This window comes from Monodelphis domestica, chromosome 4 (assembly GCF_027887165.1).
Source record: "Monodelphis domestica isolate mMonDom1 chromosome 4, mMonDom1.pri, whole genome shotgun sequence".
NCBI classification, from domain to species: Eukaryota; Metazoa; Chordata; class Mammalia; order Didelphimorphia; family Didelphidae; genus Monodelphis; species Monodelphis domestica.
Genome location: NC_077230.1, coordinates 347,455,433 through 347,469,573, shown reverse-complemented (window position 1 = coordinate 347,469,573; position 14,141 = coordinate 347,455,433). Strand labels below are relative to the sequence as shown.

General features: G+C 41.8%; 1 protein-coding gene across 2 annotated transcripts in view; it reads left to right on the top strand.

Moving 5' to 3' along the window:
- P2RY2 (purinergic receptor P2Y2) overlaps window positions 1-9,847 on the top strand; it is a 62,915-nt gene extending 53,068 nt beyond the window's left edge. For both annotated transcript variants that reach the window (XM_007491022.3, XM_001368834.3), the window contains one exon: window positions 4,949-9,847. In XM_007491022.3, the coding sequence (XP_007491084.2) occupies window positions 4,953-6,023 (1,071 nt within the window). In that variant the 5' untranslated portion in view covers window positions 4,949-4,952 and the 3' untranslated portion in view covers window positions 6,024-9,847. The remainder of the gene's footprint in view (window positions 1-4,948) is intronic.
- The last annotated feature ends 4,294 nt before the right edge of the window (window positions 9,848-14,141 follow it).

Sequence of the window (14,141 nt, the reverse complement as noted above, 5' to 3'; positions counted from 1 at the left end):
AGTGTTCTAGGCTGTCGAACTTCCTTGAAGCTTTTCTAGTTTGTCACAGCTTGTGATCTCTTGAGAATCTCGATAATAGGATGAGACATCAGAAGAGTACTTTTATCAGAGATTTGAATGATTCTCCTAATAATGGTCATCTTCCATGTTTGTACAGTACCCTACCCCATTCTACTTTCTTGTTTACAGCAGTCCTAGAGGCAGGCAAGGAAAGGAACACAGAATCCAAGCTCAAACTTAGAGATCTTCTGATAGTTAGTTCTGTCCTTTGATTGATCTGAAAACTTTCTCCCTGTGAGTGCCCTGCCATCATACACTACTGCCCAATTCTACTCACACAGGTTCAGGAGAACATCTGCTTCCTCTGGTCCAAAACTTTCCTGTAGACATGCCAGTTTATTGAGATTAGATGGATTTGGAAGTGTATTTTTATATGATACATGGAAGGTGTAACTGGACACTATTCCATAGCTTTCTTCGCCTTCTTCAGTTTTGAACCATAGGGCTCTCATGTGAGGGTTAACAGAATTGTAGGACTTAGAAATCGTCTAGAGACCAGTCCCTTCATTTAATAGAGGAAGAAACTGAGGGTCCTAAAAGTTAAATGACTTACCCAAGATCACCTATTAAGTAGCTGAAAGAAGATTCTTGGTCCCCTGGATTCCAAATACAGTGCCACTAATCTACAAAGGATAGGGTGGTAATGATGGTTTCCCACAATTTTACACTTCCTGAGTGTGAGGAAAGTGGCTTGCTTGATGTGACACAGTCAGGGAACAAATGAGGCAAGATTAGAATCCAGGGCTCCTAACCCTGTTCAGAATTCTGGTGAATCAAATAATCACACTTATCAGGTAATCCTAGTCTTTGGTTTGACCAAGCTGGCAAGGAGTTGGGCAAGATTATAGACTCATAGTATAAACACAGATGAAAACATATGATTTATCACTTGTTTATTTGGGTTTATGATTGAGGGTTTTGGTTTTATAAGATCCTTCACTTACAAAAATGAACAATATGGAAATGTTTTGAGTGGTAATACATGGATAACCCAAATTGAATTGCTTGTCAGCTCTAGGAGGTGGGAAGGAAGAAGGGAGGGAGACAAGATGGATCATATAACTTCAGAAAACTTATGGAAATTTGTCATTAAAATAAAATAAAGATTAAAAAAAAGATTTTAGACTCACAGATTAAGTTCTGAAAGGGACCTTTAAGACCATCTAGTCCACTATTCTCATTCTACTGCTGAGCAAAATGAGACCCAGAGAGGTGGTCATTTCCCTAAAGTCTCCCAGATCAACAGAGTAGAATTTGAAACCAGAGTAACTCACTCCAAATCCATCGAAACAGAATTTGGCTCAAATCTTAGAGTTCTGAAGGGCTCATCTGTTTTATTATTGCCCAGTCCATGAAAAAAGTAAATTGTAACAAGTAGTTATTTGCTACAAGCTTTAGTAACATAATAGTAGTGTCATATGTAGCAGAGTGTTCAGGAGAAACAAGGACCAAGAATAGACCATCCATCAGATTCAGTCATTAACAGATAGTTTTTGTTGTAGTTCAGTCATTTCAGACTCTCTGTGACTCCACCAGGGTTTTCATGGCAAAGATACTGGAGTGGTTGGCCATTTTCTCCTCCAGCTCATTTTCCAGATGAGGAAACTAAGGCACACTGTTACCTTGTTTTTAAAGTGACCTGCCCAGGGTCACACAGCTATTATGTGTCTGAGGTTGGATTTGAACCCATGAAGATGAGTCTTCCTGATTCCAAGCCCAGCACCCTAGCACTGGGCCACCTAGCTGCCCTACAATGGATCATTAGTAACCTTGGAAAGAACAGTTTGAGTAAAGGGATGAGAAAACCACCAGACTAAAAAATGCTTGAGGAATGAGTAGGAGCAGAGGGAGTAAAGGAAGTGAGTGTAGACAGCTTTTTCTGGGAATCTGCTGAGAAAGCATTGAGAATAATGAAGGGTTGATAACTTGAGGGGTAAAGTTTGTTGTTGTTGTTTCATTTTGTTTTATAAAATTGGGTATATTTGAAGACAGCAGGGAAGGAACCAGTAGATACAGAGAGAGAGACTGAAGATGCGAGAGCTAGAATATGATTGAGAGGGCAACCACCTTCAGAAGAGAGGATTTGAAAGTAAGGGTGGAAAGTTTGGCCTTAAAGTGAAAGGCCTGCTGGGAGACAGAAGGAGACAATGGGATTGATAGTGGTGTATTTGGAGTCAAATCAGCATGAGGCCTCAGTTTCCTCATCTGTAAAATGAGAATTTAAAAAATCTACCTAACAGGGTTGTTTTGAGGATCAAATGAGATAATGTGTCAATCACTTTGTAGATAAAGCCCTACATGAATTCTGTCAATAACGACAAAACAGAGGAGAAAAGAGGGACCTCATGCCAAATGACCTTAATTTTATTAGTAAAATAAGAGATGAGGTTCTCATCTGAGATGGTTAGAATTGGGGTGTGTATAAGAAGCTGGAGAAGAGAAGACTTGGAAGAACATTTGTTATAGGGAATAAGAGAATAAAGGATGCTAGAGGAAAGGACAGTGTAGAGTTCACTGTGTAGAGAGTATAGAGTAACTGTTCAAGGTCGGGAAGACAGGAAACTGAAGTCAGAGCAGGGTTAATGGCCTGAGAAAGTACTGAGGAATCCTGAAAAGATACAATAATCTCCAATGTTGGGGAAGGAAATCACAGATTCAGTCAAAATGGCAACTAAAAATGTTGACATTTTTCTATTTTGGAAAAAGATTGCTCTAATGAGCAGGGTAGGCCTTGAAGAAGAGCTATGAGAATTCAGCCCCTCTTTTCTTTGCAGAGTCAGAGGCTATTGCTCTAGAACATTGGACTTTTACTCCAAGATTCATTTGATAATGCTGGCTAGTTTTGCTGAACTGATTTCGTCCCCTCTTATTCTTCATTATAAGATAGTTCTCCAGATGGGCTAGCATTGGGAAATGAAGGTAATGGTAAAAACAAAAAGGTGGCAATAAGCATCATTTTGGAAATAGGGAAAATGAACACCAGCTTGAATAGAAAACTCCAGAAAAATTTTCCCTCCTCTCCATCTTTGGCCTCCACAGCTTCCTTCAAGCCCAGGTAACATCTCCCCTTCTCCAGGAATCCTTTCCTGATCCCCCTTAATTACAATACTTTCTTTTTGTTAATTATCTCCAACTTGCTCCCCCATTACATCGTGAGTCTTTGTGAGACTGACTCCTTTGTAACTCTAGAACTTAGCACAACAGCTGGTGTGAAGGAAGTATTTAATAAATGTTTATTGACTGAATGGCCTAGCTCTAGAGCATAATGGAAAATGGAGGAATTTTCAGATTGTTTGATTTAGCTTTCAAGAATAAGACTTCCAGTTTTTAAACTGTTTAATTCTGAGTTTAATAGCATGGTAGATTAAGCATATACCTAGTCATCATTTAAGAGGACTTGTTGCTTTTACAATTTTCAAAGCACACTGGTGGTGATGGGAAAGTTTAGAATTCCTTCTTCCTCCAAGAGTAATAAGATGGAATCCTATTATGTTCCTACTCCTGAAATCAAAACACAGAGTCTAATTTATCTAGGGCATGGAACAATGAATAGGCAATTGTATCTAAACTCAGGCTTCAGGCATCCTTCCATGCAAAGCAACCCAGAATTTGTCTTTCAGAATGTAGAAAGCACCCAGTGGGTTTTTAATATAGGCTCTTGTCTAAATTTAGAGGTTTTCTTTTAAATTTCTGACTTCTGCCCCCCACTCATCAGTGCTACTGGGATGATGGTAAGAGTCCCTCAAATAAAAGCACTTTAAAAAATTCTTTAAATTTTTACTGAGGTAGTAGATAATAGTTGTGGATAGCTTACTATCAATCATCAAGCATTTATTAAATACCTACTGTATTCCAGGTACTATACTAGGTTTGGGGCATTCAAGATCAAAAATGAAAGTCTCTTCTCTCAGGGAGAAAAGATGTAAGCATTTATTAAGCACCTACTATGTGCCAGACACTATACTAAGCTCTATATAGATATTATCTTATTTAGTTCTCACAACAATCCTGAGAGGTAGATGCTATTATTAACAGTCAAGGAAACCAAGGTGGACTTGCGAATGGTCACATAATGTCTTGGGTTGGATTTGAACTTGGATCTTCTGCACTTCAGGCCCAGGACTCTATCAACTATCCTACCTGCCTTTTGTGATTGTAAGAAAGAGAGAAAGGATTCTAGATTTCATATAGCAACGCAAGTCAGCAGGACTTGGTAACTGATTGAATGTGAGAGATAAGGGAGTCGGGGAGAGGGAAGAACCAGAAAAAACTCCAAGGTAGACCATAGATAGCATATTTTACATGTCAGAAATATTAGACCCAAGGTGAAGTATAACTGACCAATAACAGAAGTAGGCTTCATAGGACGCCATCAGAGAGGCAAGAGGTCTTAAAGATGAAAGGATGATGAAGAAGATGGGAGGGGCTTTAAAGTCCAATACCCACTTTTTTTTTTTTTACAGTTGCCTCTGAAGCTTTAAAGGATTGACTGGCTTGTCCAGGGATGCACAACCAAAGTGTGCAGCTGAGCAGAAATTTGAACCCATTTATTAATATAATCTAGCCCATATTCTATGTGTTTGCTACAACAGCAGGTCAGGCCACTTCCTGGTAATTGAACTAGGACTTCTGATTTAAAGTCCAGCTTGCAGGAAAGGGCATTAACATCCCAGCTCTGTCACCCCCTCTAGGCCTCAGTTTCCTTATCTGTAAAATGAAAGGTTTGCACTCATAGTCTTTGGGGTTCCTTACAACTCTAACTTCCAATGTTCTTCTTGTTCCAATAATCATTCTGAATGTCAAGTCACAGGAAGGGAAGGTTTGGGGTGGACCCCAGCATGGACTTATGATGGGATGGCTCTTGATAGTCTCTTAACTGTCATTTCAGGGCAATGGAGAGTGAAAGCACCCTCTGGAACCAAAGTTTTAACGACTCCCTGGATATAAACCCACTGGGCTACAAATGCAAGTTTAATGAGGGCTTCAAGTACGTGCTGCTGCCCGTGTCCTATGGTGTGGTTTGTGTGCTGGGTCTATGCCTCAATGCTCTGGCCCTCTATATTTTCCTGTGCCGGATAAAGACATGGAACTCCACCACCACCTTTATGTTCAACCTCGCCATCTCTGACACCCTCTACGTGGTCTCCTTGCCTCTCCTTATCTACTACTATTCCCACGGTGACGACTGGCCCTTTAGTATAGCCCTCTGCAAGGTAGTCCGATTCCTCTTCTATACCAATCTCTACGGCAGCATCCTCTTCCTGCTCTGTATCAGCATCCACCGCTTCCTGGGCATCTGCTACCCTCTCCAGTCCCTGCGGTGGGGCCAGGTACGCTACGCCCGACAAGTGGCTGCCGTCGTGTGGATCGTGGTGATAGGCTGTCAGTCGCCCGTGTTATACTTTGTCACCACCAGCGACCGGGCCGATCGAGTCACGTGCCATGATACCTCATCTCCTGACTTGTTCGACAGCTTTGTGGCATACAGCTCAGCCATCCTCGTATTGCTTTTTGCTCTGCCCTTCCTGATCATCCTGGTGTGCTACACGTTGATGGTCCGGCAGCTGCTGCGACCCACGACGGGGCAAGCCCGCCTCCCGAGGTCTAAGCGCAAGTCCCTGAGGATGATTGCTCTGGTCTTGGTGGTCTTTGCTCTTTGCTTCCTTCCTTTCCATGTCACTCGTACACTCTACTATACCTTTCGATACCTGGATGTGGGCTGTACATCCCTCAATGCCATCAACATAGCCTACAAGGTCACTCGCCCACTGGCCAGTGCCAATAGTTGCCTGGACCCTGTGCTCTACTTCCTGGCTGGCCAGCGGTTTGTCAGGTTTGCCCGCCATTCTCTGCCACCAGTAGCTGGCCACAAGATGGTGCTTCGAAATCCTAGTACTCTAGACAGCGAACAGACTGGAAACAGCCCAGGCCTCAGTGAGGACAGCAAAGATGCTCGGCTCTAGGGCTGGAGGCACTCATGCATCTTGGTCCTAAGCCCTCAATGTCCCCCAGACTCCACGTGGGTGAGACTGGGGACCAAGCAAGAGAAGGGTTGTGGGTTGTTTAGACACAAAGGATGTGGAGATGTCCACCAGACAGAACAAGGTTTGTTCTTAGAGGCCAGCCATGGAAAGACAAGAGAGAAGGGGACATTTGACACGACTATCTGCATGGCTCCAGGACAGACCCATGGCTATGACTGGATTGGACATCCAGAATTAGTGACAGGAAGTAGAGAGACTGCTGACTGGGAAATAAGACACCCTGGGCTCCCTCATGGCCTAGATGGGGATGACCTGGGACACACTACTACATCCCCTCTCAGACTCCATTTGCTCTAACTAAAAAGTAACCTGTTAGTATATTTAAGGCTGGTGAAAGATGGCAAAAAGTCCTTCAATATTTAAAGCATTAAGTGACTGTGGATGTTTAACTAGGGTAAGATTTGGGATGGGAGGGAGAAATTTACTTTCAAAAGTCTAAACTACTCCAGAGACTGGAGGTCCTGGGTTCAAATCTGGCCTCAGACACTTTTACTGTGTGACCCTGGGCAAGTCACTTGACCCCCACTGCCTAGCCCTTACCACTCTTCTACCTTTAGAACCAATACACATTATTGATTCTATGATGGAAGAAGGGTTTCAAATAAATAAATAAAAATCTAAACCACTGTCATGGGGGGGGGGGGGGGGGAGGATAAATCTGAGTCTTCTGTGCCTCAGAATGAATGAAGTACCTGGAATGTGGTGGGACAGGAAATTACATAAGGCAAAAATGGGGTGCCAAAAAAGGCCTCATAATAACTTTTTATGACAACTGCTGTCCCAAAGTGGAATTGATTGCTTTGGAACAGAGTGAGCTCCCTCTCACTGCAGGTCTGAGGGAAAGGCAGGATGAACAACTGTCTGGGATGAAGTAGAAGAGATTCCTGCCCAGGAACAGGCGGTACTCCATGCCCTTTGAGGGCCCTCCTGGCAGTCAGGTTCTACGAATCTGAAGGGGCTGGGCTTAGTGGTCTCTTAGGCCCCTTCCACTTCTGTTTCATGATTCCATGTCTCCATATTCTTGATTCTCTTCCTCATGGATTTTCTCATTTCAAAATGTAGGCACATGAACAAACCGGGAATGAAGTCTAGAGCCAAAGGTGTATCTTCTCCCTCCCAAGCTCTGGGAATAGGAGAATGGCTCAAGGTAGCACAGGGTCCTTAAACTGGTTTGACTTCATGGGTCTGGTTGAAGGACAAAAGATTCAGTGGGAAGCGAGGTCCCATTTTATGGTGGGAAACACAGAGACTTAGAAGAAAATAGAGAATGTCAACTAGAAGGCTACCTAGAACACAGAACATAGTATATCAGAGCTGGAAGGGACCTCTGAACATAAGATATCAGAGCTGGAAAGGATTTTAGAATTAAAAAATCAAATCCAACAAAAATTGAAGTGTCCAAGTGTCCAAGTATGTTCGGGGCCCTGGACTCAGTATTACTGACACAAAAAGAGAAACAAAAGAGCTCTCCAGACAGAGGGCTCTGGGGACACTTGTGGAGAGAGAATGCTTTCAACAAGCTGGGTGGAGTAGGTGAGGGGCAGAGGCAGATTTGTAGGGGTCAGGGAAGGCATCACGGAAGTACCCAAGGTGAGTCTCAGAGTAAGAGGATCACAACCTATAATATTAGAGCAATTAGGGACCTGGAACAAAGACCTGAAGCTGTCAGGGACCTTAAGGGCTGTTAGTTGAACACGTTCATTTCACAGATGGGGAAACTGAGTCCAAAAGAGGAAAAGCAACTTTCTCAAGGTCACACAAGGATGTGGCACAACCAAGACAGAAGACTCCTGACTCCCAGTCCAAGTTATTAAAACAATTCTAGGCATGCTCCTTTCCTCTACCCCCACACTACCCACAAGCCCTGGATAGTTGTCTTGGAATTTAAAGTTCCCCTTTCTTCTGCTGCTCCACTGTTCCCCGTCCTAGGAAAGACTCAGACAGGTCTGAGAGAGACCCTGTGTGTGTGTGTGCAGGTGTTTCCAGCTAAGACAATACCTGCTGCCCTGCTCCCTGGTGTTCCCCTCACCTCTGCGGATAGGGGAAAGGGAAGTCCAGCATCCCTCATGGGTGTGTGGGGAGGAGCACAGGGCATTAGGGGGTTTGCCTATGTTCCTGGAGACTTACTCATACTAAAAAGTGAACTTATTTGTAGTCAGTTGGTTATTTATTTGAGGACACCTAAGCAGGCACCCCAATGAATGTTCAACATTCCCAATTGCCTAACATCTCCCCCACCTGCCCAACTTCTCCTTTTCCTCCTAAAAACAATTCTACCATTTCCCTTCAAGAGGTTTAATTTGGGCAGCCTCCCAGGTGCCCTCAGATGACATTCCAAGGATCAATAGCCTATCAAATAGGAATGTAGAGGAGTTTTACTTCCATCCTTTGAGGACCCAAGGTCTCATCTATGTGAGTATTTCCTTCATTGCTCAGATCACAGCCCTTTCCCACCTTGGCAAATATCATGAGCTGCTGTGTCCAGGAGCCATCCTGCAGGACCTAACCTTCTGGCCACAACTTAGCTAGGCATAACCTCAGACAACCATGCCACCTTTCACAGCATCTTTACAGGCTAAAAGGTTCAGTATGGTAGGCCCTGCCTGAGCTGGTAGAGGGAATGTGGATAAACTCATAAAAAAGAAGCAAAGAGCAGAATGGAGAAGAAACCAGAATCCAGCAATATGTTGTATCCAAGAAACACAGACACAGAAAGGCACAGTTAAAAGAAGGGGTCAGAGCAGTTCTTTTATTTATTTTATATTTATGTCTTTTATTTAGAACATTTTTCCATGGTTCCATAATTCAGGGTCCCACCCTCCCCTCCCAAAGCCAACAAACAGTTCTACTGGGTTATACATGTATCATTGTTCAAAACCTATTTCCATGTTATTCATATTTGCAGTAGAGCCACTTCTAACATCAAAACCCTGATCATATCCCTATCGCACTATGTGATTGATCGCATATTTTTCTAATGCATTTCTGCTCCCACAGTTCTTTCTCTGGATATGGATAGTGTTCTTTCTCCTAAGTTTTTCTGGATTGTCCTGGATCATTTCATTGCTGCTGGTAGAAAAGTCCATTACATTCAATTGTGCCACAGTGTATCAGTCTCTGTGTAACAATGTTCTCCTGGTTCTGCTCCTCTCACTGCATCAATTCCTGGAGGTTGTTCCAGTTCCCATGGAATTCCTCCAGTTCATCATTCCTTTCAGCACAATAGTATTCCATCACCACCAGTTACCACAATTTGTTCAGTCATTCCTCAATCGATGGACACCCCCTCATTTTCCAGTTTTTTGCCACCACAAAGAGCACAGCTATAAATATTTTTGTACAAGTATTTTTCCTTATTATCTCTTAGGGATACAAACCCAGCAGTGCTATGGCTGGATCTAAAGTCCTTTGCGTATAATTCCAAATTGCCCTCCAGAATGGTTGAACCAATTCACAACTCCACTAGCTGTGTATTAGTGTCCTAATTTGGCCACATCTCCTCCAACATTTATCACTTTCCTTTGCTGCAATATTGGCCAGTCTGCTAGGTGTAAGGTGGTACCTCAGAGTTGTTTTTAATTTGCATTTCTCTAATCAGGAGGGATTTAGAATACTTTTTCATGTGCTTATTGATAGTTTTGATTTCATTCTGTGAAAATTGCCTATTCATGTCCCTTGACCATTTGTCAATTGGGGAATGGCTTGGGAAATTAAACCTTTGTCAAAGAGTTTTGTCATAAAAATGTTCTCCCAGTTTGTTGCTTTCCTTCTAATTTTGGTTGCATTGGTTTTGTTTGTACGAAAACTTTTTAATTTTATATAATCAAAGTCATTGATTTTTATATTTTGCAATGTTCTCTATCTCTTGCTTAGTCTTAAATTCCTTCCTTTCCCACAGATCTGACAGGTATATTAATCTATGTTCACCTAATTTATTTATGATTTCATTCTTTATATTTAAGTTATTTACCCCTTTTGAATTTATCTTGATATAGGGTCTTAATATTAATTCTAAGATGGAAGGTAAGGGTTTTAAAAAAACTATACTAGTTGGGAATCTCAATTTAACCCTCTCAGAACTAGATAAATCTAACCATAAAATAAATTAAAAAAATTAAAATGATGAATAAAATTTTAGAAAAGTTAAACATGTTAGACAACTGGAGGAAACCTAGTGGAAATAGAAATCTACCTTTTTTCTCATCTATACATGGCACCTTCACAAAAATGGATTGTATTAGGACATAAAATCTCACAAACATGAAGAAACATTAAATGCACCCCTTTTTGGAAGATAATGCAATTTTAAAAATTCCATTCAATAAGGGCCTTGGAATCAGATTAAAAATTAATTGGAAACTAGAAGGAATGTGATATTGAGGGGGTCACTATTTCCTCACTATGTGGCCTTCATTTTATCTCCCTGGGTAATTGCACCCTCTCTGAAATAAGTTAGAAGACATTGTGAGCTTGAAATCTGGGATCTCTATGCTGGAAGAAGATATTGGAGAAGGACTCATGAGAATGATCCTTTCTCTTCTCCCCCATTATAGTTTGCAAAGTACTACCATTTCAATAACCCTGCCAGGTAAGTGAAGTAATGAAGTAACAAGTATTTATTTATGAATGTATTTATTTATTTATCTTTTGAACCCTTACCTTATGGTAGAATCAATACTGTGTATTGATTCCAAGACAGAAGAGCACTAAGGACTAGGCAATGGGGGTTAAGTGATTTGCCCAGGGTCACATAGCTAGGAAATGTCTGAAGTCATATTTGAATCCAGGACCTCCTATCTCCAGTCCTGTCTCTATCCACTGAGACACCCAGCTGTCCCTATTTAAAAATTTTTTTATTACTGACCGTGTGCTTCAATGGCAAAGCTTTTAAGAACTCAGGGCCACCTCACACCATGATATCTTCCAACCCACCTTTTTTCCCTTAATTTTATTTTTATTATGCAAAACCCACTTCCATATGGGTCATTGTTGTAAGAGCAAACTCATACATAGTCAAAACACTAAAATAAAGCCATAAATATGCTTGTGAAAGATGACTAGGGAGCCGCTGGATGGATCAGTGGATTGAGAGCCAGGCCTACAGACAAGGGGTCCTAGGTTCAAATAAGGCCTCAGATACTTCCTAGCTGTGTGACCCTGGACAAGTCACTTGACCTCCCACATTGGCTTGTCCTTCCTGCTCTTCTGCCTTGGAACCAATACACAGTATTGATTCTAAGTGGAAGATAAGAGTTTGGGGAGAGGGGGGAGATGACTCCAACAGTTCTTTCTCTGGAGGAGGATAGCATTCCCCATCATAAGTCCTTCAGGATTGTCCCAGATCATTACATTGCTGAGAGGAGCTAAGTTTTCACAGTTGGTCATTGGGTAGTTCTGTTGTTACTGTGTACAATGTTCTCCCGGAGCAACAAACATTTAGTAAGCACCAAACACTATGCTAAACCCTGGAAATATAAAAACAAAAAGAAACAGTCCCTGACCTCAAGGAACTTAAGTGCTACCCAGGGAAACAGGTACATCTATTATTTGTATTGATGGAAATAGTATCATTTTACATAGAAGGAAGCCAAAGACCAGAGAGGGGAATTGATTTGCTCAAGATCATGCAGAAAATGACAGCTCTAAGTTGGTTCGTAACTGGGAGAGCCAGGGTTCAAACCTGGGTTTTCTAAATCCAAATCCATAACATTAAAGTAAATAAGTAAATAAATAAGTAAATAAAAGCTTGGGAAGTCTACAGAAGCACACCAGTCATGCAATGACAGATGAAGCCTGTCAACACCAAAAGATTGTGAGATAACAGTTATGGACACATAGAGCAACTGGGGCCGTTATGTTGCCTCTGTTTAGAGGGGTTGTATTGATTAACAGTGTTAGGATCCAAAAGGATCTCAGAAGTCTGGGACATTGGGCTAAACCTAGTAAGTAAGGTAGGATTTAAGAAAGAGAAAAGTAAAGCCTTAACTTGGATTAAAAAAACAAACTTGAGAGAGAGGGGGGGCTGAAAAAGATCTTGATGTTCTTAATGGACAGTAAACGTGGTATGAATCATATAAATGATAAGGCAGCTGAGAAAGCTCATGCTTTCTTAGTCTACATTATGTGGGGTGTCATGTCCAGAGGGGTGGTGATGGTCCTGCTCTCCTCTGCCCCAGCAGACCACATCTAGACTATTGTGGTTAGTTTGGATTTTGTTCCACTCTAGGAAGTTCATTGATGAACTAGAAAGCAACCAGAGGATGGGAAATAAGATGATGATGGACCTACCTTAGCTGGGTGCCTGGGCAACCCCCCACTGTCTAGCCCTTACTGCTCTTCTGCCTCAGGACCAATATATGGTTCTGATTCTAAAACAGAAGGGAAATGGTTTTTTTAAAGGCCTTTAGATTACGCCATGTCATAACTGGTTGAAAAAACTGGAGATGGAGAATCCTTGGGGAAGACCTGATAAATTTTATTTGGTTGTGTCCAACTTTCTATGACTCCATTTGAGGTTTGCCTTTTCCTTCAGTTCATTTTACAGATGAGGAAACTGAGGCAAACAGGATGAAGTGACTTGTTCAGCACCAATCAGCTTGTAAATGTGTGAGGCTGGATTTGAATATGGGTTTTCCTGAATTAGAGAACTTCTGTGCCACCACTCACCAGCAATGGAGTAATTTCTGATAACTACAACTATTCAAGAAATGTTATATAGTTGGGGAAAGATATTGAGTTTATTCTGCTTTGCCTCAGAAGACAGAACAAGGAGAACCTGGGGGTGCAAATATGGGGAGGAGGATTTTGCAAAAAGGAATTTAGGTGAGATGGAAAGTGAAATCTATTAAGTCATCAAAGTGAAATGGAGGAACTGGGCTACCCCCTTGATAGAGTCTCCAAAGATAAACACATGGCTCCCTTCCACCTGTGGTCTCCATTCTCAAAAATCACCAGCATCAAATATGGAAATAAGTTTTGAACAATGATACATGTATAACCCAGTGGAATTGCTCATCAGCTCAGCAAGAAGGGAGGGAAAGAACCTGAATCATGGAACCATGGAAAAATATTCATAATGAATGAATGAATTATTTTTAAAAAAGGAAATCAGAGGCCTGGGAGTAAATCCTGTCACTGATTGAGAGTCTTAGCTGTCCTCACTCCCATCTTTCAACAAGTGACTAACTGCAGGAGGTGGATGCAATTTTCTTTCAGAAAGGGGCAAGGGTGAGTCATCAGTCAGGAACCATTCTAGACCCAGGCCTCCTAGAGAAGTGACCGGCAAAGAGGGAACACGAGAGAGCAGAGCAGCCCTTGTGGGTTCAAAACCAGTTCCTACAACATGATAGGCACTAAGTTTTTCCACCTAAGGGCAGGAGGGCCAGAATGATGGGAACATCATTCTCCCCTCTGGAGGCAGCATGGTGTTGTAGAAAGAGCCCTGCATCTGAAATCAGGGGACTTGGATTTGACTCCCAGCTCCATGCCTTACTAACCAAGACTCATGGGACTTCTTTATAAAGGAAAGAGTTTTATAAACTGAAGAGTACCATAAAAATATGGCTTATGGGCAACCTAGTGTAGGGATAAAATTGCAACGCTTAGGATCAGAACAGACCTGGATTTAGATCTAGCTTCTAACGTTGACTATCAGCTGAGGAGTCACTGAGCAAGGCTCTTAGTTTCTATGTGTCTCAGGCACTTATGTCACAGAGTAGTGGATCTGTACTGGTAAAAGGATTCCTTACACAAGAAGTTGCTCGCATTGCCAGAAACACAGATCCTTTCAATACTGGTGTATCGGTGCTGGGAAAGTTGGAAGAAGAAAACTAGTTGGGATGGGGAAGGGATCAAGCATCTTATTAAACACCTTGTACCAGGCACTTGTAACAATTAAAATTAGTTTCTCTGCCAAAAGTATTGTATTTTTATGAGGTTTATTAAAGATTAAGAAATAAAGAAAATACAAAATAAGAAAAGCACATGTCTAGGAGGGCTGAAAAGCCCATTCACAGCCACTTACTCTACAACTTGAGA